This window comes from Podarcis filfolensis (assembly GCF_964270895.1).
Source record: "Podarcis filfolensis genome assembly, chromosome: 1".
Lineage (NCBI taxonomy): Eukaryota > Metazoa > Chordata > Lepidosauria > Squamata > Lacertidae > Podarcis > Podarcis filfolensis.
The window spans coordinates 91,924,056-91,950,025 of NC_139604.1; the positions used below are offsets into that span (position 1 = coordinate 91,924,056).

Below are 25,970 nucleotides of genomic sequence, written 5' to 3' on the forward strand. Positions count from 1 at the left end.
GCCTTCGAACGCGAAGCGCCTTCTCGCGCTTCCTTTCAAACTCGCGCCGCCATCTCGAGTGCGGGCAAGCGGCTCACCGGCACATTGGACAAGGGGTTACTTATATATATATTTGTAGCAGGGAATGAGGGGACCCCCGACATAGGAGGCGCAGCCCTCCCTGGCGCCTACTTATAGCGGTACCGGGCCGCGGCGAGACCAGATACCCTGCGGAGCCCAACGGCACCTGGGCGTCGTCGCCCTTCCCGCCATGTTGATTGTTGGCGGAAGTGAACCCGGCCGTGTGGGTAATGTCCACCCCCGGAGAACCTCCACCTCAAGCTTATTCCGGGCAGAGGCTTCGCCATTATTCACGTTAGGCGACGGGGTTGTGCTGTCATCCGGGGCATGCGATTCGCCGTGGGGGATTAAAAACAGTGCGGCTGGCGTTTCTGGTACTGCGTGTGCTTGTTGCTAGGATGCGAAGCGGCGGCGACCGTAGTTACAGGTAAGACAAGCTCAGGCGCTTGTCCACCTCTTAGGTCATTCTCCCGAGAAAGCCCCTGGTCCCCGTCCTCCTTTCTCGGAGGGAAATCGGACTAGGGCGGCAGGGATGAGACCCCTCCGTTTATAGCCTGAGCATCTTTACCTAAAAGTAGCTGCAGCTGGGAAGTAAAAACTCAGCTAAACTGTGTGGCAGCGCATCTGGGCAGCCCACTTCAATGCGTTTTTACTCGGAAGTAAATCCTGTTTGAATGCGATGGTTCCTGTCCCAAGCCAGTATGCTGAAGCTTGCAGCCTAGTCGCATTGAGTTCAGTGTGGCTGACTTCTCTGAGCAAAGATAAACTTGGGCTCTTTCCCTCTAACGTAGGACAACTTGGACAACGCCCATCTTAGATAAATATGCGGCTTTGTTTCCCCCTCTTCACCCATAGTCCGCCTGGGTTGTATCCAAGTACTCAGAGTAGACCCATTGAAATTAGTGTTAGTCATGTCTATTAATTTCAGTGGGCTTACGCTGAGCATCACCTGCGATGGATACAGCCTCTTCGCTGGATATTGTTTGATAGCCATATGTGGAGGTGAAAAGTTAGGCAGAGTGTTGTTGTTTTCAATTCCACCAGCTGAGATGGAGGAAGATGGGGCAGCTGGGTTTCATCTTGTCCTCTTTATTTAGATCAGAACTGTCTTCACCTACCCACAGCCTCTCTTCCCAGCTTCAACTGAGAGGCGTGAGGAGGCGGCTTGGAGAGCAGGCAAAAGCTGGTTCAGGGGAACTGAGACGCATTGTTTAAATACTGTTATTGAGTGAATAAGGATTTTGTTATATGCATATACCAGTACTTGGGTGGTGCAGAAAAGAAATAGTGTTGACACCGGGAAGTTAAAAATCCATAGGCCTTTGTGATTCCTATAGTTGTGGAACCTAAACTTGAATCAATTATGTGAGCAGTACTGTAAATTAGTTGGGAATTGAGGAAAGCAAAAAGTGGAACTATTGAGGGGTTAAATATTTTATGGTATCTTCTGCTAACATCTATGCTTTTGATCCTTTAAGAATGTGAATATATTAATCTCTGTTTCTCATCACTTGATAATCTGGAATTTCCAGGAATAAATATCAAAACTATGTTTACAAAGAAATCTTTTTCTATGCTGGCTCATTAGTTTAATAGTTTGTGAGCTTGGTTGAGGGATATGTGCTAGAACCTGTTGTGCAAGTACCTTTCCACCATCGTACGTGACTGCTGGTATTTCTTTGTGGCCCTGTTCACATGACAGGGTAAGCTAACTATGACTTACCTGGACTGTGCAAGCGCACAGGCTCTGGGAGAGGAGCTTGTAGCTACTTTACTCCAGTCGTTTTTTGCTTAGCTAAACCAAAGTTTGACTTAACATGTTGTCCAAAACCGAACTTGTGGTTAAGATTTCTCCTCAATAACCTGAGCTATAGCCAAGCTGTTTTTTTTTTTACTGTGTACTTGCTTTTTTTTTACAATTGCCAATTCTGTCTTGTTCTTAATGGATTTGTAAGTTGCTTTGAGACATTTTCTTGTGAAGAACAATGAATAAATCTAATACTCAAGAAGTAAGCCCCTGTGAATGTGACATATTCCCTGGTTTGCATATGCTGAGCCTAGGGTAGACTATAAATAAGTTCTCATGGCTTCTAACATTATAAAGCTTGTTACTGGATGGGCCTGCCTGCCTGATTACATAACCTACTTAGTAGAGCTTTTTCTACAAGGCCGAATAAATTACAGTAAAAACCTGGGCATGTCTACTCAGAAATACGTCCCATTGAGTTCAGTGGGATTTACTCCCAGACAGGTGCATGTAGGATTGCAGCCTTAATCTTCTTGGACTACGAGCATCAACATGCTGACCTGGAAACAAATTGTTTTCAGTACAGCTTAAAACACATTCAGTATTGCAGTCTTTGTCTAAATCTTTGTCCTACGTACTGCATATGCCCATATTTCCATATAGTTCTTTTTCACTAACTGTCTAGCTCACCCTCTATGTCATGATGATCGCATCAACTTACGCTTGATTTCTTATCCCCCGAGAAATAGGCCCGGGTGCTTTTCTTTTCTTGTAAAGATGATTGCGCTGCTGGGAAAAAGTGACTGATAATCCTGTATCATAAGTGTTATAAATTTACCTTTTAATAGTACATAAACTTATGTTGCCTAATGTGGCGTGAATGAAAGTGACTCAGCTGGACTTGTGCTACACACATTTGTTAGCATCTGATACAAGAGCAGGAGGATGGGAAACAGTGCCTTAAAAGCACATTTGGAGACAGCACAGAAAACGGGAGTATTCCAGCTGACAGGAAAAGGCCTTTCTGAGGTAAAAACCTATATCATAAATATGTGCCACAAATGCTTTTATACTGCATAATGCAAGAGACAGAGAGAAATATTTGTGCTTTGAAGTTTTTAAATTTTTTAAATCATTTTTTGATATGTTAGTGGGATAAGAAGCATAGAAATGTCAGTTGAATGGGTTCTAATTAATGTATCTTATCCTAGCTATAAAAATAAAAGCTATTGGGTTTAGTGAGGCTTATTCACCAGTAAATGTGTTTTGGATTACAACTTTAGATCATTGCTACTCAGGTGAGATAGGATGGGAGCATATAAGATTTTGCATTGCTTATGCTACCTGTCATAGTGGACATGACATACTGTGATAAATAATTACAAAAAATTTGTGTAATATGTGGTTTAATTCTCAATTTTGGAGGATATTCCCAAGTTAAATTGTCCCTTCAGTCTTTTCACACCATTTATAGTTTTGTAATTCTGTCTTGCAACCTTATAAACCTAAAAAGCTCCTTGCCTGCACCTTTTATTATCTTACCTACCCACATATACTCAATGCAGTTTGTGTCGTTCTGGAATTTTCACATGATTTCTGAATTGCTTTTTCAGTTTCCCGAAGATCTGCAGAAGCTTGCAAGTAACCTCAGAACAATAGATTTGTCGAACAATAAGATTGAGGTCCTACCACCACTAATGGGGAAATTCTCTGTGTTGAAGAGCCTTGCTTTAAATCACAACAAGCTGAGTAAGACTTCTTAAATAACTCATCAACTTGCTGAAGTAAATTCAGTGGGACTTAGTGACAGGAAAAATATATTTAGGATTGCAGCCTATATTACCACAAGTTTAATTCCATCATTTTCTTTCTCTGAGTATCTCTGTTTAATAGAGATAACTCAATACAATGATTAAAAGCTTTGCAGCTTAGTAGACGATGCTGTAAAGCTTGCAAATACAGATTTGTCACCATTGTGATTCCAGGTTGCTAAGATACTCAAAATTATCTCATCTTATTGAAATGCTCGTGACTTGTGAACCAAGCACTTAACTTGAAAAATTGCCTTTAACCATGCCCTACCTCTCCTCCATTTTTCCACAAACAGCTAGAGTTCCAAAGAGAAGGTAGAGCCTGCACACTAATTCAGGCAATTGTAGCTTATCTATTATATATCTTCATGTATTGTAAGATAAAATGTTGACTATATCCTAACACAATGGGGTGCTGTATGATTCCACAACAGTGACCTTTATACCATAATTGTTCTTTCCTCTGAACAACTTGATTTTATTTGTTTATATATATATTTTTGCTAGCTGCACTACCTGAAGAGCTGTGCAAGCTGAAAAAATTAGAGGCTTTGCATCTGAACGGCAACCAGCTGACGCAGTTACCGGCTGCCTTTGGACAACTTTCGGCACTGAAGACCCTGAGTCTTTCTGGAAACAAGCTCCGAACTGTACCTGTCCAGCTCTGCAGTCTTCGTCACCTAGATGTGGTGGATCTCTCCAGAAATCAGATCCAGAGTGTGCCAGATACAGTTGGGGATTTGCAGGCCATTGAACTAAACTTGAATCAAAACCAGGTCTGGAAACTAGTTTTTGTAGGTGTATATCATTCAGGAGGAAAGAGCTTCTCAAAGCACAAGCGTCACTTAAAATTCTACTGAAATGGGAATCTCACTTAGAGCTGCAAGCAAAATGTAACATATTCCTTTTGTTTTGTTTGCCCCTATGGGAAACCTGCTGGGTTATTCTCTATTTTGTAACACAATTTTCCATTTGTTGAGAAGAACATTGAGAAGAACGTTTATGCTTTGAACATCATGTCTTTCTTCAACTAGTCTTAATTCCATTCCATTAAAACAATACACCAGTGAAGTTACATTCAAACCTTGTACAAGTGGAAGACAGCTCATGTAGCTGAACCTTCTGTTCCCCCTCCTTTCCCCTGTAGCCTCCAAAAAGCCTTTTTAGAGGGTTAAAGGGGGACTGATTGAATATTGGATGCTATATTTAATGAAGCTACAGTGGGAGGGAGGAAATAACCTGAAATCTAGCCTGGGTAATTCCCCCCCTTCGCATACACACAGAGCATAGCGCACAATGTTCTGTAGAGAGGCTTTTGGGGATGGTGCAGGAAAGAGAAGGAAGAAGAACACAAAGCTGTTTGTACAACACGGTTTACCCCATTGGATGCAGTTGTATAGGGAAAATAGATTGCTTGAAGTTATGGAGTTGTTGTTTTTTGGTTGGTATTATAGGGCTTGGATTTGCATATTGTGCAAGCTGAAACGACAGTGCTATTACCATAGTTTTATGCATGCACGTCTTAAAATGCATTGAAATTTTTGTAACACTTTTTTTTTAACAAGATCACACCAAAGCACTGAATTGCTGCTAGCCAGGATGGACAAACATAGCCATCATGTTCAATCAGATGTTTTCAGATCAAGCCCCATCCCCTCAGCATTGATAATATAAAGATACCTTAGAAATGGGGAACTACAAAATTCATGGCCCTGTGATGTTCATAACTAAGTACTCAGACTCAGTGTTGGGATGTTTAATTGTAACTGTGCTAGTTCCTGCAGTGAGTCCATCCTAGCTACCCAGTCAATTCCTCGATAGTTTTGTGTATCTGCATTTTGAGCATTCCTGCGTCTGACTATTGAGGCTGAGCATAGTAATCATGGCTAGTAGCCATTGATAGCTTTATCCTCCATGAACTTGTCCAATCTTCTCTTAAAGTCACCCAAGTTAGTGGCCATCACTGCCTACTGTGAGAGCAAGTTCCATAGTTTTAACTATGAGCTGCATGAAGATAGGATTTCTTTTATCTGTCCTGAATGTTCCAACTTAGCAGTGGCAGAACAATAACTTTTTTTCCTTTCCCTGTTTGGTGCACGATAGATTTCCCAGATCTCCTCACAGATATCTTACTGTCCACGCCTCAAGGTCCTGCGTCTGGAAGAAAACTGTTTAGAACTAAGCATGCTTCCTCAGAGTATTCTCAGCGATTCTCAGATCTCCCTGCTTGCTGTAGAGGGCAATCTCTTTGAAATCAAGAAACTTCGAGAATTGGATGGATATGACAAGGTCTGTACTATTCTCTCCCCTCCCTCACCCTGCTGTAAACCAATAGGCTTGGGGGAAAATAAGGCTTCCATTGGTGAATGAAATCAGGGGGAAATGTTTGACTAGCGTCTTGTCAGTCATTGAATCCTAATCTCTCCTACTTCCAAGACCTCTGTCAGATAGTAGCATTGTACAGTTACATTCAGTTAGGAATATTACAATTCTGTTCTGAATCTGAAGAGAGTTGTTTCAATCAATTACTTAATACTATTTTACTTTTAAATTTTCTAATTCATTTGTCCAGCGCAGAACAGGAGTTTGTAGCTAACCCGTTATTTTTCTGAGTAGACCCAACTGAAGAGACCAAAGTTAGTCATGTCAATTAGTATCAGTTGGCCTGCTCTGATTTTGGATGAACAATGGCTACAATCCATGATCTTGAATTGGTTCAGTATAAGAAACTGCTGGATGGGAAACATTCTTGAGAATCTTTCATTTATCTTCCTTTATCTTGCATTTATTCCACCCAAACTCCTAATTTTATCATCTTCTTTTTTTAAGTACATGGAGAGATTCACAGCCACGAAGAAAAAATTTGCCTGATGGATTGCTACTGGTCTTATTTCATGAAGGAGAGACAAGAGGTGTGATGCACATAGCTTATATGCTGCTAAGTCTTTTCAGGAGAAGGAAATTCAAGGCTTTAACTGCAAGAGAACTTTGAACTGGTTGAATATGTTGTTTTTAGGCCACAAAGTGAAACCAGGAATTGGTGAAACTTATCTTGTACGTTACGCTTTTCACCTTTGCAGCTAACAAGGCACTTCTGCTTATGTGATTCTCCATCTTCAGGGATCATTATGTTGTAAGAAGAAAAATGTTGTAGAACTCACTTGGGCTGCAGAGGTTTTATTACAGACATTGGCGGCCTTATATAAAGTACGGAGTACATGGAAATAACACTAAGGGGAACATTTGCCAAGGAGTACACTGAGGTTCTGTAACAGGATTAACTCTAGAATGCAAAGTCATCTCTTTGCATTAAATGTTTTATAGTGTAGAGGAGACTGATATTTTTTAAAAATAAAAATCATGTACATTTGAAAGCACAAGTAATTGGGCTGATAGTAGCTCAGTATGTCTAATCAAAAATAGTTGTCCTAGCTTCATTTCATGCTCACCTCCCCTTGAATGGCTTGTCTTCCATTTGATGGTGTAATGCCCTCTAGTTCACCTGAGCATGCTAAATGAATGAAATACAGGTTCATAATGTCTACACTGTATTTGAGGGGGGAGGGAGCTGACATCTTTGCACTCTGTGTTCATGGCAGGAGCAAACTCAACTGCTTAAAGGGGATGATCACCTTATTACTGCCTTATACAAAGCACCCAGGAGGACCTAAAATATGCAACTTTCTTGAATAACTTGTATATTTTTATTAAAAAGATATTGCATCCACAACTGTCTTAAGCTTTTTGGCACCTTTTGACAAACTTCAGTTAATATATAAATTCACATCATGTAATCTGAATAGTAAAGAATAAATATGCACAGCTAAAATTGTTCCTGTAAAATACATTGCTCCTTATGAACTATTTAAAATAAAATACCTAGGAAAAAAAGCAGTACAGTATAATTCATCTTTCTATATAGTGTGTGGCTGTCAAGATCAATATGCATGCCTGTCGCTACTGGTGGCTGCTTTGGGTGTGATTGAAGGAACAACATATAGTCTTTTTTTTTTTGTAACTTGGATTTAATTGCTGGGGAAGGGGTTCATAGTTTGAGTTTAAAGGCTGTGTAAAGAATACAGCCTTTAAGTCATACCTATACCCATATACTGGGACGCGGGTGGCGCTGTGGGTAAAACCTCAGTGCCTAGGACTTGCCGATCGCATGGTCGGCGGTTCGAATCCCCGCGGCGGGGTGAGCTCTCGTCTTTTGGTCCCAGCTCCTGCCCACCTAGCAGTTCGAAAGCACCCCTAAGTGCAAGTAGATAAATAGGTACCGCTTTATAGCGGGAAGGTAAACGGCATTTCCCTGTGCTGCGCTGGTGCCGGCTCGCCAGAGCAGCTTCGTCACGCTGGCCACGTGACCCGGAAGTGTCTCCGGACAGCGCTGGCCCTCGGCCTCTTAAGGGAGATGGGCGCACAACCCTAGAGTTGGACACGACTGGCCCGTACGGGTAGGGGTACCTTTACCTTTACTATACCCATATACAGTCATACCTCGGGTTACGTGTTTTCGGGTTGCAGACCTCACCAAACCAAGAAGTACCAGAATGGGTTACTTCCAGGTTTCGGCGCTCACGCATGCGCAGAAGCGCAAAATGACAACACACGTGTGCGCAGACGCAGCGCTGTGGGTTGCGAATGTGCCTCCCGCACGGCTCATGTTTGCAACTCGAGGTATGACTGTACTCTTGCCTCCCACCCCGAGTTCTTGCATATACAGTTCCATGTAGTACAAAAAACACATCTGTTGAGTCTAAATTTCAGGGAGATGCGTGTGACTTGGAAGTTGCCATTTGAAAACCTAAGTGGTCTTGCAAAAGTACTCTGAGAATGTGCTGTTTCACATGTTAAGCTCACTTAACTAATTGTTTTTGTTTCCTACCTTGGGTCAGTCACTAACTCTCAGCTAACCTACTTCACATAGTTGTTGTAAAGATCTAGAAAGTGATATAAAATGACTGCAAAATCAGACGATGAGTGCTCGTATCATATGTATCAAAATTTGAGTGCAAAGTTGGGCAGATGTATTTGTTAAAGCTAACCTTATCCGGTACCTTACCACTCACCCTTATTATGCAATGCTAAGAAAACCTGATTTGAGAACCTTTATGCACATTAAGCATATATTCTCCCCCTTCCCCAACCATGTTTATCTTCTACTAGCTAGTGAGGAGTAGGGATCAAACAAGTATGCAGGAGAAAAGATTTTATTAGAAAAGACTATATGGCTCAACTGTTCCATTTTGGGGAGAACAGCAACTTGGGAGAGTTCTGGCAAGATTAAGCCACCCCCACAAAACTAAAGAATTGTACACAGCCAGTGTAACACTAAATTCTTAGAAATTCCTCAGAAACTTGACAAACTTCAGGGGTTATGCTACGACACAAATATATGGAAAGGAGAATATCTGAGGCTTGAGTTTCTCCTAATACTTGAAGGCATCTATTCTTCCTCTTCTGCCACATAAAATATAGGTTGATTTAGAAATGGTTGCCACAGCAGCAGCAAAAAGCATTCAGTGGAAGTCAGTTTTGATGAGTTCTCAGATGAGAAAATCACATGTAGCTTATTCTCTCTAAAGTAGGCAACAAGGTAGTACTAAGTTTGATTTTCAATGCTAGTTAGCATTACATGTGTTTTTGAAAGAGACAGGCAATGCAGGCAACCATAAGTTAATTTATTCAGTCCAGCAAGTAGAAACCTGAGGCATTAGCTTAATTACAGCTTAAAATGGGCAATCTAGAAAGCAGAAAATAAGGTATAGTTTGATGTAGAGCACTATGCAGTTAAAAGCTATTTAAGAATTATAACACAAGAAATTATGCTATCCACATCCAAGTACTTTTTCACACTGCTGTAGAGTTTCCACAGAGGCTAGTGAACACATGTGCATTAGACAGCCACATTTTTACTTCATCTGTGATGGTAGCCTGGTAAATCAGAAATTAACAGTAACAGTTATTATAGCACTTGAATGTTCACCATTTTATTTCCATAGACTAGTAAGGTTTAGTGTGCAAACTGCCATTTCCAGCTTTGAGGATTGTATGTTTCACTATTACTAATACAAGTAAACAAACCGACAGTGATGTGCGCAGTTTCTACCCTATACAGCTAGAACTACCACCTCGCCCTTGTTGACAGGAGGTTACATGGAAGACTTGAGCTTTGTCTTATTATAATAAAAATTATGGCTCAGTTGGAATTAATATGCAGAGTGGCAGAAAAATGAGGTATCCTCTTGTCATCTATGGGAAGTGACAATACAATGAGCCAATTTGTTTTAAGCTCTTGTCTGGCAAGACTTAAAAGACTACTGCAGCAACCACCACAAGGCACTGCTATTTACTGGGCAGTCTTTTTAGAAAGAAAAAGCACTCAGAAACCGTCTACATGAACTTTTTTTTTCTTCTATGGAAGGGTTGGGAACTACGCTCCACCCTCAAATTATGATCAGTTTATAATTTTTACATATGATAAAAAATACTCAGCTTAAACATATAGCAGCACAAAGCACTAAGTCCATATCTCTTTAGAAAACAAAATGATTCCAATGCTGTTTGGTGAACTCTTAATTAGAAGAGTGAACTAAAACTTTCTTGAGAATCCTTGGAATTGTAACATTTTTCATTGAACCAGTCCTATAAGAAAGCTAAATCAAGCACCTTCATCCTGAAACAGAAATGAACTGAAGGTTTATGCTAAGTACTCACTACAGAAGGCCTGCACAACTTGCAACCCATCAAATTAAATGTAGTCTAGAAGCCATGAATGGCAGTTCCTTATGGGCTCCAAGCTTTGCTACCCACTTCAGGATTACACAAAAGGCTTAGTTCACAAGGGCCTAGCAAGGCACAACGCATAGTTGATGGTATACATTCAAGCTTGAGGGATCACAATTTGTAGAGCAGGCATAACCTACAGCCAAGCCACAGCTTTAAAGTTTGTAAAATAAACACAAGTTCAGTCTCATGATAAGAAAGATAGAAGCAGCAAAGCTATGTTTCAATACTGACTTCAGTCTTTCACATGCTGTATTTCAGTACAGGTTTGAAGCTTGAATACGCATATGGTTCCAACTAAAAGACGAGACAACTATTTTGTAATGAGTTGCTGAAGAAAACCAGGTGAGCACACAACTGTAGTCAATTCAAAACAATTTAAAGAACGGAGTTTTATCAAGCCACAGCAGATGCGGACTCACTGTAACAACCATAGCTTTTGTTCTCACTGGAAACTAGATTGTGCCCTGCTTTGGATGTATCTCCAGAAATCCTGTAAGTGTTTTGCTCCGAATAAATATCTCAAGATGCTGGTCGCCAGATGTCGGCTTTTTGGTACACAACTAGATTCATAGTTTGTGTAGGGAAGAATGAATTTATTTAGGAAACAGCATTACAAAATAGTTTTCACTCAACCTTAAGCTCTGCATAACTTTCCAAACGTTGCTTTTTGATGGAACGTTTCGCAGATCAAAATCTCTTTTCAGCAGTACCAGCAACCAAAGAATATGCAGCATTTACCAAGAAAAGGAAAAGATGTTTTCTGGCAACTCATACAATAATCTGCAACAGAGCTCTTCACCTGGAAGTGTTTTGCTTGGAATCCTGAGTTGATCATTAGGTGCTGTGTAAGCCCTTTCACCTCTCCTAGGTCCTCCAGCCACCAGAAAGTATGTCTGGGTAGAGCAATAACTAGTAGGATTGGTGACAAACACCCAGGAATAAAATGGGGAATAAACTCCTAAAAGTTTTGTGAGAGTCCCATGTCCAACTATACAGGGTTTTTTGTGTGTAGCTAGACTACACATCCCCTTGTTATCCAAATGAGAATTGCTATGGCTCAGAAAATGTACTTCTCTCTCATATATATATATATATATATATATATATATATATATATATATATAATGCCAACAATGATGTTTTTAAAAGCCCCATTCTCAAAAGTAGTAGTTGCTGAACCACATATTCCAATTATAATATAAAATGCACCCCCCATCATGTATGGTTTGACCATGAAATCTAGGTGTTTTGTAAACTAAGGTCAGCTTTAAGACAAAGTTCATGAAAATTACTCATCCACCATTTTAGTGATGACATGAAATATTGAGTGAGGTAATGACATTCACTGAATGCATCCTCTTCTGCCTTTGCTCAGTTGCCTCACACTCACACATCTTACTGCAAAAGGGGGAGAAGGTACCATGGAAATATTTGAAGCCAGAAAACGAAACCCTGAGGATATATTAAAAAGAATAAGAAAGCCAAGTCTCTGTTGTGCTATTTTCCTGGATTCTCAAACCGAGTCTGTATACAAGCAACAAAAGAAGCCATATGATGCATGTCCTGCTTTGTTCCCTCTTCTGAATCCTGCCATCTCTCTTCTTTGGAAATTGAGCTTTGTAGGATAAAATGGACGTCTTCAGTTGGATAAAGAATTGGAAGCAGGCTGCTAATTTTCAATGAGTTTTTTGGCTCTTACATTGGCTTGCTCAATACGATCTTTGTTGGTTTCAGCCTGGAATACAAAATATAGCATAAGACTGCTACTAAACTAGAAAGATGAAAGCAAACTATATCATACTGTGATTCAACCATTTCTTCAGGAGCTGGCTCAGAATAAGTTTGATATTATGGCGAGTCAGTAGTTAAGTGGTGCTTGAAGCCATCTGAGCAGAAAAGCCTTTCACTCCTGCAACTCATTCAGAATTTAGAGCAAATACCACCTACCAATGAAGATATGCTTAAAGTACTGGAAGAAATGCTTTGGACCCTGGGTGAACTGGCCACTGGCTGACTATTACACCAGCAGTTTAGGATTTAAGCTGGCTTCTAGAAGTGTTCTAGAAGAGCAAAATTCAATGCACTCATTTTCATCAATGAAGACCTAAAGGGGTTGGGCCTTACGTATCTGAGCCAACTTCCTTCTCCATGATCTGTTGTATGTTAAGAACAGCAAAACCATGATGGGAGACAATCTTGGGACCACTCTCCATATTTGGCACACCCTGCTTCAAAGAAGTCCAACCCAAACTATGCCAGAGTGTTTTCCAAAAGCAGCTAAACCTTCCTATTCAGTTAACTGTTTAGTGGCAGCAATTGTGATATAATCAAATTATTAGGAAATATGTAGCACACATATATAATAAAGAGCAATCTTCAGCTAAGTAAAGTAGGCCAGTATTCTCACACCCATATTACTGGGAGCATGGGAGAAGCTAAGGCAGGGAAATAGTGCTGTATTATTTTGTGTAACCACAGTCACTTAATTGTATTCATAACTCAGGAGATCTGTATCAAGGTCTTCCAGGTCTTATATCATGTTGCTAAATAACTATGGTACCTCTGATTTGTGCATTTATATCTCATTAATGTAAAAACTGGTAAAAAAACAAACCAAAACAATTCAAGCACAGAGTTGAACAGAGGTTCCTTTCCATGATTTCTCGAAAATGTACTTTGCTTTCAGTTGTCTTATTTTTGTTGCTGCTTAACATTGGGATTAAAAATCTAAGGCATATGGAATATTATATCTCAGCCTATCAGTATAATGTTTATCATGATTTTCTACACCGAGTGCTACAACAGAATCCAGAACAGTGGGACAAGAATTCTGTCTGAGATAATCACTGTTTCTATATGTAAGGACCACAACCAGGAGAGTTTGCCATGAGATCAGGTTTAATCCTATCTAGCTGCAGGACCCATCATCTGGGTACAAGGATCTTAACTTATGCATGCAAAAGGGCTATAGTCTGTTGCTAAATTGGAATGTTTAGACCACTTCTCCATCACTTAATATATAAAAATATATTTAAGTGGTGTGTAGAAAACTAAAACAACAACAAATATAACAAAAGTACACAGTGTATCTGGCTACAGCTTAGCACTGTGGCCTTGAAGACTTATTAACTTGTCCACCTGGACACTAGATTTACCAATATTAAGACATCAATAGTTGAATTCTTTGTTTCTTACCTTAATATTTATCTGATCTATCTGCTGATTTTGTGTATCAATTGTGTTGCCCATCTCCACGGCCATATTTTTCAGGTTCCCCAATATGTTTCCAACTTGAGATAGGTTTTCCTCCATTTCATCTTCTCTGTCATCATTTGTTATCCTGTTGAAAGTATCAAGGGAAACCAACATTGAGAAATCCCAAGTTCCTCTCTCCTGAAGGTTATCGCATCCCAAGTTTTCAGAAGTATTTTCTGCTATGGAGGTTTCTATGCAAGTTTGTTTGAAAAATTGAATCAGAAAGTGATATAATCACCTAGAGACACTATAGATCTGCTAGAAGTGTCTCAGAATGATCTCATGAATTACACAGAATAGCCATGTTTGAATTATCAAATCAGAAGCTCTGTGAACCTGTGGAAACCCCCTTGGTGCAAAGTAGAAAAGATTCCAGAAATGGTAGTTAACCACAGCTTCTAGTTATAAATTGGGTGATTAATGGCTTCCAGTCAAGCTAGGATTCACAAGTCAACTTTAAAACATGACTTCATATTCTGAATTATTTGGAATTCATTAACCATAGTTCTTGCTTCAAAAGTAATGAGATGCTGTGGTTAACTATGGCTTCTTGGCTTGTTTCCTCCACTCACAAAAAGGGAAAAGTGAATCGGGAGCACGCCAGCTGTGTGCAACTGCATGGAGCTTATGTATATCCTGGCTAATGGAGCAAAGATCTGATTGTGTGGACCAGGTCAAAAGGTTTGTCCTTAAGCTTTTCAAAATGCAGTCACTACTATTGCGGAGAAAAGCATTTAGTCCTATAAATATTCAGGAGTGGGCAGGAGAAGTATCTTACCGTTTTATGTAGCCTCCAGATGTTGTTCCTCCCGAATTCTGTTGCAGATTGTTTGCAACACGCCCTGGCTGTTTAGACACTACACGATCATTCTCTATACCATCACCCCATGTTGTCTTGTAACCTCTGCTAGTCTCAAAATTCTTTGTTCTACAAGGAAAGTCAGACCGCACATTATTAGATCAAAGATACAAAGTTTTAACAAACCTAATATGCAATATAACTAGTAATAGAAAGGACTGTTTCATACATGACGGAGTAATAGCCCCAGGTTTGCCACAGAAAATGCCATAGCGAGACTCAACCAATCCTGACTTCCTGATGTGTGCTCATGTTTTCAAATACACATTCTTTACATTTGCACTGAGCTTTGTGTGCGCACCAAAAATGTCATATAGCAAGTGAATTTAAGACATATAACTTCACACTGGAAGCAACCTTATACAAAAATAAACACAACCATTTTATTTTTTCTAAAGTTTGTATGTTATATTTAAATCTTGAACTGCTTTGGTATCCGAACCGTTTTCTTACTCCTCAGCCTCACTGTTGCTACTGATGGCTGATATGTTAAAGAAAATCAACCAAATTACAGTCTAAGATATAGGACTGCAATGCGTGTTTAAGAAGAAATAATGTATAATCTCCCAGCATTATATTTTTGGAACAGATGAATAGAGTATCAGTAGTTCAGAATTCTAATATTGTATGACCAAATTCAAATCATCACTAGAGTTTTTAACAAGTTGTATGTAAGATAACGATTCACGGAATAGTATACATGAGGGATTGGGAATCTGTGGTTCTCCAGATGTTCTTGGACTCCCAACTTCCATGAGTCTCAGTCAGCACTCAAGCATGACAGGAACTGGAGTCCAACAATATCTGGAGAGCTATAGGTTCCCTGTCCCTGGTATAGATATATGGGAAATAATTTCTAAAAACAAATGCAGTTTTGGAACTTTATGTGAGCTAACGGTAACTAGAAAACCCCCACTGTTAGCTTTTAGTGTCATTTCACAATATTCCTCCAACATTTTCCCCACTGTATACAATCCACCGTTTTTTTCCAAAACAAAATCCAACAATATCATCCTAGAAGACTATTTCAGGTTTATGAGGCCAGAACAAGTAGTTTAAACACAATCTATAAGCGACATAGCACAGATACAAACACAACTACGGACCATCACAAAATAGCTTGCGTGTTAAGACAGCATGCACATGCATATATGCACCCAGTTAGAACATCACCTTCAGGCAGCTGGTTAACAGTACAGGCTGCTTCATAAGATTGACCTTTTTCTAAAGTCCACTTTGACCAGTTAAGCGAATCCAACCTCTGCTGCTAAATCTTCATTTTATTAAGCAAGGAAAAGTTGGGTGGTTAGGAGAGAGAATGAGAAAAGAGTGAGCAGTAAGACCAGCAAACAGATAAATAGTTGTTAGCAAACAAACTATTTCAAAAGTACAGCTGAGATTATGTTTGTGTTTAGGGGGGGGAAAGCAGCTTAACCCTAACACAGGGAGAAGGAGAAAACGATTAAAACTGCAACCCTCGTCTACTCAGAAGAATATTCTACTAAATTCAATGGGGGTCACTTCCATGTAAGTGGGGTTAGTACTGAAACTTAATTCCGTGAGTGCTGTATTCACTACTTGTGTTAAGGCCAGACCATCCCACAATTACTAGAAGAAGGTTATACTGTCCCTCTTCCTCTACTTAAGCAAAGTAAAATAGATTCCATACAGATCTCTCAAATGTACATATATTAAAATAAGAATATTTAGAACTATCACAAAAGCCTTCAAACAAGCTAAGCACTCTCCAGGAAAAAGGAGTTAGAATGTGATAGCAAAAGGAAGAAGAAAACAGGTATTTAGAATGTATATCATACTCCTGCCCGCCAAGCTCTCAAAGCATTTCCAAATATTCCTTGCTTCTAGTCAACCTACTCTGTGTTTGTGTGAAATCTGTACCTTAACCATACCAACCAGGTATTAGTTTAACAGTAACAAACAATACTGGCACTGAGCAATATATATGCAAAACATTCAATAGTGGCAACTAAGATCATCCAAGCGCTTATTGTTACTTTTTCTTCTGCCCTTACACATAATCAAGTTCAAGGAATTTGTACTACTAAAAAATTTAGAACTTCCACTTAAACTTGGGGAAATAGTCTAAAGCACACCAGTTTAAAAAACTCCCAATCTTGATATTTTGAGCATTTCTCAATGGCCTCAATTTCCCCCCTTGAATTTTGGAATTCATCAACCTGCCTTTAACTGACCTATTGCAAGGACAGACACAGAGACCACAACACTTGTTGAGCTCCGTCAAGTTCTTCTCAGCTTCTCTCATGTCTTTGTTTATCTGGTCCATTCCTTCTTCTATACGGGTTAACTGTTCTAAGAAAAGTATAAAGAAAAAGGAATTTTAGAGAACTTGAATGCTGCAAGATGCTTGATCTTCAGATGAGAACTTTAATGGTTTGTGTTCAAAATGCTTCTTTAAAAAAAGGGAGGAACCAAGGAAATGCATTAAAAAGTAACTTTGGAGTTGCAAGAGAAACGTTTTTTGAATACCAATAACATGCAATCACACTAGTATCCACACCTGGGTGGACCCAGGCCCCAAATATCTGAAAGACCGCCTTCTTCCCTACAGACACTCTCGGATGCTGAGTTCAGCAGAGGGGGCCCTCTTGGTAGTTCCTTCACCCTCAGAGGTTTGGGGTGGGGGAGCAAGAGAGGGCATTCTCTGTGGAGGCCCCTATTCTGTGGAACTTCCTCCCCAGAGGTGCATCTGGCATCTTCATTATACAGCTTCTGGAGGATGCTGAAGACACACCTATTTACCCTGGCTTTTGACACTTGAGGTGCATAGTTTTAGAACGCACCTTATTTTTTATTATTGCAATTTGTTTTAAACTGTTTTTAATGTTGTGTTTTAATGTTGCAACTCATCCTGGGATCTTAAGTTGAAGGAAGAAACAATATTCATGTGCCTCAGGTCTCAAAACTGAAGTAAAAAAATACTACATGCTGCACGCAATATATTTTAGATAACCCGAGCCATAATACTACCAAACAAACTTATTCTAATCCAGCTCTTGAAGAAATGGTTGAATCACAGCATGATATAAACAGCTTGTTTTAATCTTTCTAGTTTAGTAGCAGTCTTACGCTATGTTTTGTATTCCAGGCTGAAACCAACAAAGATCGTATTGAGCAAGCCAATGTAAGAGCCATCACTCTATCATCTATCTATCTATCTATCTATCTATCTATCTATCTATCTATCTATCATCTATCTATTATTACACATGCACAACTCACCCCCTTGTTCATCTAGCATGGTGAGGGTTTTGATTCCTGTATCTTGGGACTGTAAGGAAGAAAAAAAAATGATAGGAGATACAAAACCAGCAAAATCTAATGCTAGAATTGGACACAAGTTTGGACTACAACAGGCCATTCTACAGTGTTTCTAGTGAAGAGTACAATATTTGCATCAGTACCATGTAAACCTCAAGGAAGTCCATTTTTTGTAAAAGTATGTTCAGAATCTTGCACAAGATGAGCAATTCGGATGCAAATATCTGACAGCTAATTTATTTTGAATTTGAACCCTAAATACAGCAGCAATGCAAATATTTAAAGTTCAAAGCTGTTCCACCCATAGTCATCATCTACACATGCCTCATAATGGCACCCACATGCTTTAAAAATAGCAACAGCTGGGAACAGAACTGCAGGAATGAACTGCTCTCAAACAATTTGATTTGTTCTTCCTCATCCCTCACTCCCGCAAAAGCTTTTCCTTACCTCAATGGCCAGGCCAAGAATTCTCCTTGTGCTTTCCAAAGACTAAAACAAAAAAGAGATTTATTTTCAGCCATAAGGATTTATAAAGACATTTAGTAATCACACTATATACAGAGTTTCATGTAAGTGAGCATGATGTTATATTCCTGAATCTAAATAGATCCTACTAGGTTATATTGTTCATTTCAAATAGCAATATTCTGAAAACAGTATTTTTGTTTTCTAAATTAAAAGCTTGACATATTAAGAGAGGTTTTTTCTTCAGTGGTACAGAAAACATTTTGGACAGCAAATCTCATTTACTATGATAGGGCTTTGTGCATCCTAAATAGCTTTCTTTAATATGAGGTCTACTTTCCACTACACAAGCACAGGAGAAAGAGAATAATCTAATGTAATTACCTCATCTGTAACTTGATGGGCTCTCAGCTGAATTTCATCAGGCGACAGCTCAGCCATGATTAACACTTATTTTCTGATCTCTGACTATACACAAACAATGGTATTTCCTCTGTAACAAAGAATACATTATTTACAAGCAGAATTCTAATAAATGTCAAACGATACAAGTGCTCTAAAGATGTGGTAACACAGTTCCTATTATATTTACATTCAGCTCAATTCTTAGGACAAGGAACACACAATTTAAAATTTCAATATCAATCAATGACTGGAATATATAGGGAAAAGCCATAATGAAATAGCCCCTATTGGAGATATGTTGATTGCTTAAAAGGTATAATTTAGTAAAAGCAGTGTCCATTCACACAGGCACCTCGGTCAGTAAGAAGTTTAAATGAGGTTTTGCACTTTTACTTGATTAGTCAAATGAAGGAATGAGAAAAGACCAAGTTTAGCCCAGCCCCATTTTTCGGTGACCTGATCAGAAAGATAACTATAATAGCTGGAATCAGGCAAGACACAGATAACAAGTGTAACCCTTTCACCCCTAAGCAAAACACATTCTTATATCATATACCAAGTGCAGCAGCTGGGACCAAACAAAGAAAATGGCAGGCTGTAAAGCCCCCACCTCATCCACATCTTAACACTCCCTAATTCTTTGCTCCTCACTTTTAGCCTTTGTAATTCTGAGCCCTCTAGATTTTTTGCTCTAGTCTAGTCCAAGACAGCACAGTTGAGGAAGAAAAATATTTAACTGTTTTAAATGGTTTCATTTCTGTTGAAATGAAAGCACAGGAGGCAAAATTGCTATGTTAACCTACAAGGGTGAATCTAGGAGGGAATGGAGAATATGGAGTATGCAGAGGCAGAATGACATAATTACCCACATGCAGAAAAGATGTTTCCCAATTTCTACCACAAACAAAAATCAAGTTTGTTCTTCCACCTTGGAGTCAGAAGGTATTAATTATTGTTACTCTGCCTCAGTTGTTTACTATCTTAGGAATTTGAGGCTTGCTGGCAACAGTGATTTCAGCTCTTAAAACACCCTGTGTTCCCCCTTGATTTTTAGCACTATGTTGTTAAGACTTCAACAAAAAACACCCCCACTCCCTTTTTCTTATAAATCATTGTAATTGCTAAACAATTTAAAGCTGAATTTTGTTGCCGTAATCCTAAAAAATGAACTGCTATTCCTTTGTGCAATGCTATCTTTTTCAGTTAGTATCTTCTTCAGAAGATATAATTTTGTTGATTTAGGGTCCTCTAGTTCTTGAGAGAGAAAAATACCAACAGGGAATCAAATCAGAATATAAAAAATTACATTAGCACTTCCCATAGAGAAAGCATTATGGCCTCCCTAAAAAGTTGCCACAATCACAACTTTCGACAATAAGGTAAAAAGTTAAGGTAAAGGATCCCTGGATGGTTAAGTCCAGTCAAAGGCGACTATGGGGTTGTGGAGCTCATCTCTCCTTCAGGCAAGGGAGCTGGCGTTTGTCCACATACAGCTTTCCTGGTCATGTGGCCAGCAGGACTAAACTGCTTCTGGCACAACGGAACACCGTGACAAGTGCCAGAGCACAAGGAAATGCCGTTTACCTCCCCGCCAGAGTGGTACCTATTTATCTACTTGCACTGATGTGCTTTTAAACTGCTAGGCTGGCAGAAGCTGGGACAGAGCAATGGGAGCTCACCCCATCATGTGGATTCAAACCCCATACCTTCCGATCGGCAAGCCCAAGAGGCTCAGTGGTTTAGACCACAGCGCAACAAGCAAAATGACCACAGTAACAATAATTCAGAAACAATGTCATATCTTCCTCAGAAGCAATAGATTCCTCTGAAAATGTCCACCCATACCTAGCGTATTACTTCCAGGGTGGCAGGCAATTTTAATGAGTCAATTAACATCTGTTAAAATTTGGCTAATTTTCATGTAGTGCACAGCCCACAGCATTTTGTCACAGCACTTTCCTTTAAAGTTTAAACCATTCCACTCCCATCCCCTGAACCTGACACAAAAGATTCCATTCTCCATTTTTACCTTTACATTCCTCCTCACAATCTATCATTTCTTCCTAGCTTGTCTTAGCTCTCCTGATATGTTGTCTGGGCATTTTTAAAACCTTCCCCCAGACATGCATGTTGACTATTGAATGTTAAAATAACATTCAATGTTTTAAACATTAATGTTTTAAAATAAACTTTTTGTTCCATTATGCTCTCATGATTTAGATTTTTTTAAATGGGTGGCATCAAGTGATTTAACAGGTGGGCAGACCCACCAATCTGTCAAAATGGCTCACAATGGTTGGAGGAGGTTCCCTACCGCATGTATTTGACATGGCCTGGGACTTGAAGAATATGAATTTCACTAAGAAGAACATCAGGAATATTTAGCAGAATATCACAAGCAGAGATTTTTCGAAGTTGCACACTTAAATCTCATCAGAAGCCTGAAGGATCCAAGAATTTTGCAACACATTACCTACCGACAACATTTATGGTAGCTCTAGTACTATTTTGCAGCAGAGAAGTTATTTCCCTATTACTTTACACTGACTAAAAAGTAAATAAATGTGAAAACAAAGACACCACTCAACATCTCTTCCTGTCTTTTTTATCAGCTTCCTAAACATGCTACAAGGACAATAGTGTTATTGCTGCTCTTTCAGATAGCACAGGAACAGCATGTTGATTGCTTTGCTTGTTTAACACTTAAAACAGCCTAAATATACTTAGGAAGGCATTCTAGAGTTAAGTAACAGCAGTATCTACTATCTACACTACAAATCAAAACCTCCACAGCTTTCAAACTACCCTTCCCGGAATATTTTTTTGAAAAGCTACAACAAGTAAACCAGTATAAATTTGACTTCATTTTGTAGTTTGCTTCTGCTTTGTTGTACAAAACTTTAGTAGTTGTCACATTCAAAGATAATTTGAAAAGAAGAATGTGTGGGTATGAACATTGTCTTGGAGGTCGTTTTCATGTATTCTACAGCAAAGGAACTCCAAATACCTGCACCTACCTTAGAAAAGACCCAAAGACCCAAGTTACAGAAGCAGTTCTGGAGACTGCATTTATACAAAGGCAAGTACGTTACTTGATTTGATCATTGAATGTAAGAGTAACTTCCATGAGCAAACAGGTCTCCGTAACCCAAGGTACAATCCAAAATACAGTTAGTAGTGGAACAACTAATTCCCCACAAATCGGCTTCTTCTTAGGGAGGAAACTTCTTTTATAAAGCTGTCTCAAGTGACTGCATACTTTCATGTTGATGTAAGGCGCTCTCTCTCAACTTCTTGGTCAACAAAAATGAAACAGCACAATAGTGCTAGAAGACAGCCAATGCTGGAATTACTAAAATCCCCAGCAATGAATTCCCCTTGTGATATTAGCAAGCATTCTGTTGCTAAAGAGCTATCTTTTGTATTGATATTCATGGTGCCAGAAGTGAAACAGCTCCTCACCAGAGTATAAGTACTTCCACTTGCTGGGGAATAGCTGTCAATTTTAATTTATAAATGCACCCTTTCACATCACTTTTAATCCCCTCCTGAGTTCCCCAAATTTTGTTAAGAAGTTACTCAGTAGTCACAAGCGACTGCTGTGCAGAAAGAAAAAGAGCACCAACTTTGGTAGCATGCACTGTGCAAAGGGGGATTGGATACATGTGAACATAGTGATTTGCATCACAGCCTGTATCTTTCAACAGAACACTTCCTGAGTAAATATCTTTTATTGCTTTGTGACTTACTCTGAAGAAGTCACAAACACACTTCCTGAGTAAATAGCTTTTACGGCTTTGTGACTTACTCTGAAGTGTATGATAGAAGCAATAGTGTGATATACAGAATGTTATTAGAAAGGTTATTTAGGTTAGTTGGAACATTGATGCAATTCTCATGGCAGACCTCATGGCTCAAGTATTTTGTATCAGCACCATGGAACATCAAGTTATCCCTGATGTTCATTTTCCCTCTCTAAACTGGGTCTTAAAGGCTGAATGCACTGAGGCTATTCAGTTCCCCTTTTCCCCTCAGCCCATTACCTTCCCTCAAAGCACTTATAATGTACTGAATGGGTAGAGGATGAGGGGAGACTGCTCTTTGATCAGACGCTGCTGCACAGGGCTGTGCATTCAAGGGAGGAAGGAGCATGTTTACATATAATAGTTAATAGTTATCTCTATGTACAAAAGACATGGGGTGAAGAGTAGAAAAAAAAGAAGTGGGAGGAGTTAGAAAAGATCAAATAGAAGGAAAAATGGGGAACCATATGGGAGAATACAAGAACAGGAAATAGCAAAAGAGTAGAAAGCATGGACAGAAATGAATTATTGGAAATAAGATGAACAGCTCCATATTGCACAATCTACTTCATGTACCTTACCAAAGATTCAAGTTACCGTATTTTTCGCCCCATAGGGCACACTGGCCCATAGGGCGCACCTAGTTTACGGGGGGGGGGGATAAAGAAAAAATATTATTTCCCCCCCAGGCACAGGGGCTGGGGCGTGGGAAGCCCGAGCTTCCCTCAACCCCAGTCCCCAGAACAGGCTGCTATCCGCAAGCCTAGGGAGCCCGGCGGGAACTCCCACGGGGCTCCCAAGGCTTGCGGATAGCTTCCTGAAGCCTGGAGAGCGAGAGGGGTTGGTGCGCACCGACCTGCATTCGCCCCATAGGACGCACACACATTTCCCCTTCATTTTGGGAGGGGAAAAAGTGCGTCCTATAGGACGAAAAATACGGTATATCATGTTCTCAACATTATGAAGATGTAAAGGCTTTCAACCTAGTGCTGGGTCCAGATTTGGGTAATACTGCTACCTTTGCTAGCTTTTCTTTCAGCCCAGTCATGACTGACACTGCCCAGTCATTTGCCTTCTGCTTCTTGGGCTATTGTGTACCACCACCCTGAAATAGAGAATGAGTGGAAACTGCTCTCCTTGCCCTTAACCATACTCCTGGACTGTGTACGTACCACAGTTGCCAGGATTCTTTGGGAGAAGTCATGTGTTTTAAACGAATGGCATTTATTAGAGAGGGCACATAAAAAAGCAGTAACAGCAAGGAGGAAAAAGACCAGCAGACCCTGCTTTGGTGTGGGCCTTTGCAGGTGCCCTACAACACTGACTCCTGAGTGAACTTTCAATTGTGGAGTATACTGTGAAGGGTAAAAGTATGCCTTAAAAGTATGCCTTAAACTCTTGTTTTCCATAAACCAGCTACTGCTATTACTCTGAAATGCCTACGCACTTGTTTTATGTACCCTCTGCTGGGAACGCCCCAAAACAGAAGTTACCTTCTCCCTTAAGTGCCTTTCCATTCTAAACCACCCTCAGGAATTAAGGGCTCAGAAAAAGGATTCACACCTTATGTAGTAATGATATAGCATGAAATATAGGGCAGCTCTGCGGACAGGAAGCCAGTTGGCCACATTCCTTCAGGAATCCCTAACTCCCCAGACCAAGCGGGGCCTGGAAGGGACGCCAGTCCCAGGCAGGCAGGCACCCCGGAAGGGGCGGCAGAGCAGCTTCGCCCGCCGAGGTCCCTCGCCGCTTCCTGCACTAGCCGCCTCTCTCCTCCTTCCTTCCTCCCTTCCGCAGGGCTCCTCATCCGCCCGCATTCCTGGGCCACTCGCCGCAGATCCTCGCCCAGGTTCAGCTCCAGCCCAGCCGACCATTATATATAGATAGATATACCCTGTATATATGTGTGTATGAAGCCGAGAGACGCCCACCCGGCCCCTTCCTTTCCCGGGCACCTCGAGCGCCCCACCTCCCTCCGGCACCTCGCCCGACCTCCCCTTCGAGCCGACCCCGCACTCGCACCTTCCCTTGCACGCCGCTGCACTCATTCACACGTACTCCGCGAACCTGCTTCTCCCCATCCCCGGATTCCCCGCCGCCGCCCCACGCTGCCCGCTCCTTGCTTTCCCTTTCGAGGCTCACTCACACGGCTTCGGAGTCGACCAGCCCTCGCCCTCCTCTCCAGCCCCGCACCCGGGAGCTCGGGCCTTCTGCTCTGCCTCGAGTCTGCGGGGGCCCCTTCGCTCGGCCAAGCCCCACCCGGGCTACTTCCTCACAGCCTCCGCCCTCCAGTTCCTTCTTGACCGACGAGGTGTCTCCTCCTCGCTCCTTGACAACAACACCCGCCTCCTCCGCAACCCCACTCAGGATTGCATTAGTCGCTTCCGCTTCGACTTATTGGCGAAAGCGAGTGACTGTCAAACTCCGCGTCCTCCTTTCGCTTTCCAGAACACCAATAATCACTGTTTGGTTTTCTGCATTCGGTTTCCATCTGGCCTCGCTTTCTATAACCTCCCCTCCCAAACTTGTGCACGCATACCTATAACTCTGGGTAACGCTTCTTGCATCTAACGCAACGCACAGTGGTCCGCAAACACTTATGCTATAACAACTTTGTTGATCTCTCAGGTGTCACAAGACTCTGTTTTGCTGCCAAACACTAAGACGGCTGCTCATATAGAGTTTGTTGTTTTTGCTGGCGCTCTCCTTTCCACTCCGTTAGTTGGTTATGGATTCAAAGTGCCAAAGTCGGTGGCAATCGTTGCATCAGGTCAGACACCTGCGGTGGAGACGTCCTTGCTTTTCGATATATAGGCTAATCTAAGTTTAGGTTTTTGAGACGTGTGTCTACCTCTATGATCGACATAGCTGAATTTTCCAGATTCTTCTCTGAACATAACAATATGATAATAAGCAGACTTAAGCAAGGAATAAAGAAATCTCCTTAAAGTCCCATGTACTGGCTGGAAGGGCAATAGCAAATCATTACAACTTTCTCCCACTAAAGTGTAATTAATAAAGATTTGTGCGTTGACTGAAGACATTTAGGACAGGTGGAAGAACATGTTTTAGTTTTAAGTATTTTATATGCAGTTTTTTATGCAATGCATGTTGTGATCCTTCCTGGGTACTGTTTTGCAGTGAATGGGATATAAACTTAGAAAATAAATATGTATTATGTCTGCTCAAAAAAAAAAGATTATTTGTGCGCTAGCTTTCAGGTTTGTCTGCGCACGCAGGTTTTTTTTTATTCAGCTGAGTTTAGGTTTAACAGCTGAATTCTCGGGGATGACATGCTTCGTCTCCAATAATGTCCAATCCCTGTGTATGGCTGTATTTCAGGGAGTTTAGAAAGACGTCCCACTGTGAACTGCGTCGGCAGGGCCTCGTCCCAACGAAGGATCCATGCCTTACAACCCGCTCCCGCGCATGGCCATCTGGAAGCAACGCCAATCGAATTCAACAGAAAGTGC

General features: G+C 40.6%; 2 protein-coding genes across 4 annotated transcripts; one reads left to right on the plus strand and one right to left on the minus strand.

Moving 5' to 3' along the window:
* The first annotated feature begins 348 nt into the window (after window positions 1-348).
* Window positions 349-10,940, plus strand: LRRC57 (leucine rich repeat containing 57). 3 transcript variants are annotated; one of them, XR_014546490.1, is made up of 7 exons: window positions 349-487; window positions 2,656-2,836; window positions 3,421-3,556; window positions 4,126-4,394; window positions 5,722-5,907; window positions 6,448-7,761; window positions 8,208-10,940. XR_014546490.1 is itself a non-coding variant. In XM_083607454.1 (7 exons), exons 2-6 carry the CDS (start codon window positions 2,753-2,755, stop codon window positions 6,487-6,489), a joined length of 717 nt encoding a protein of 238 aa, XP_083463580.1. In that variant the 5' UTR covers window positions 349-487; window positions 2,656-2,752; the 3' UTR covers window positions 6,490-6,530; window positions 10,666-10,940. The 3 variants fall into 3 exon arrangements, 1 of the variants encoding a protein (XP_083463580.1); XR_014546491.1 differs by having other exon boundaries at window positions 6,448-7,738; window positions 8,110-10,940; XM_083607454.1 differs by having other exon boundaries at window positions 6,448-6,530; window positions 10,666-10,940.
* Window positions 9,279-25,956, minus strand: SNAP23 (synaptosome associated protein 23). The gene is made up of 8 exons (XM_083607515.1): window positions 24,644-25,956; window positions 18,674-18,782; window positions 18,272-18,313; window positions 17,783-17,831; window positions 16,735-16,852; window positions 14,441-14,590; window positions 13,603-13,747; window positions 9,279-12,142 (listed from the first exon to the last, which is right to left on the minus strand). Exons 2-8 carry the CDS (start codon window positions 18,728-18,730, stop codon window positions 12,077-12,079), a joined length of 627 nt encoding a protein of 208 aa, XP_083463641.1. The 5' UTR covers window positions 18,731-18,782; window positions 24,644-25,956; the 3' UTR covers window positions 9,279-12,076.
* Between the last annotated feature and the right edge of the window lie 14 nt (window positions 25,957-25,970).

Bases quoted from the DNA above. Each gene is read 5' to 3' on its own strand.
- SNAP23 (XM_083607515.1), bottom strand. From the start codon at position 18,730: ATGGCTGAGCTGTCGCCTGATGAAATTCAGCTGAGAGCCCATCAAGTT. The intron at 16,853-17,782 runs GTGAGTTGTGCA...TACTTTTCTTAG, and splicing joins CATGCTAGATGAACAAGGGG to AACAGTTAACCCGTATAGAA. The intron at 12,143-13,602 runs GTAAGAAACAAA...TTTGTATTCCAG, and splicing joins TAGATCAGATAAATATTAAG to GCTGAAACCAACAAAGATCG.
- LRRC57 (XM_083607454.1), top strand. From the start codon at position 2,753: ATGGGAAACAGTGCCTTAAAAGCACATTTGGAGACAGCACAGAAAACG. The intron at 2,837-3,420 runs GTAAAAACCTAT...TTGCTTTTTCAG, and splicing joins CAGGAAAAGGCCTTTCTGAG to TTTCCCGAAGATCTGCAGAA. The intron at 3,557-4,125 runs GTAAGACTTCTT...TATTTTTGCTAG, and splicing joins TTTAAATCACAACAAGCTGA to CTGCACTACCTGAAGAGCTG.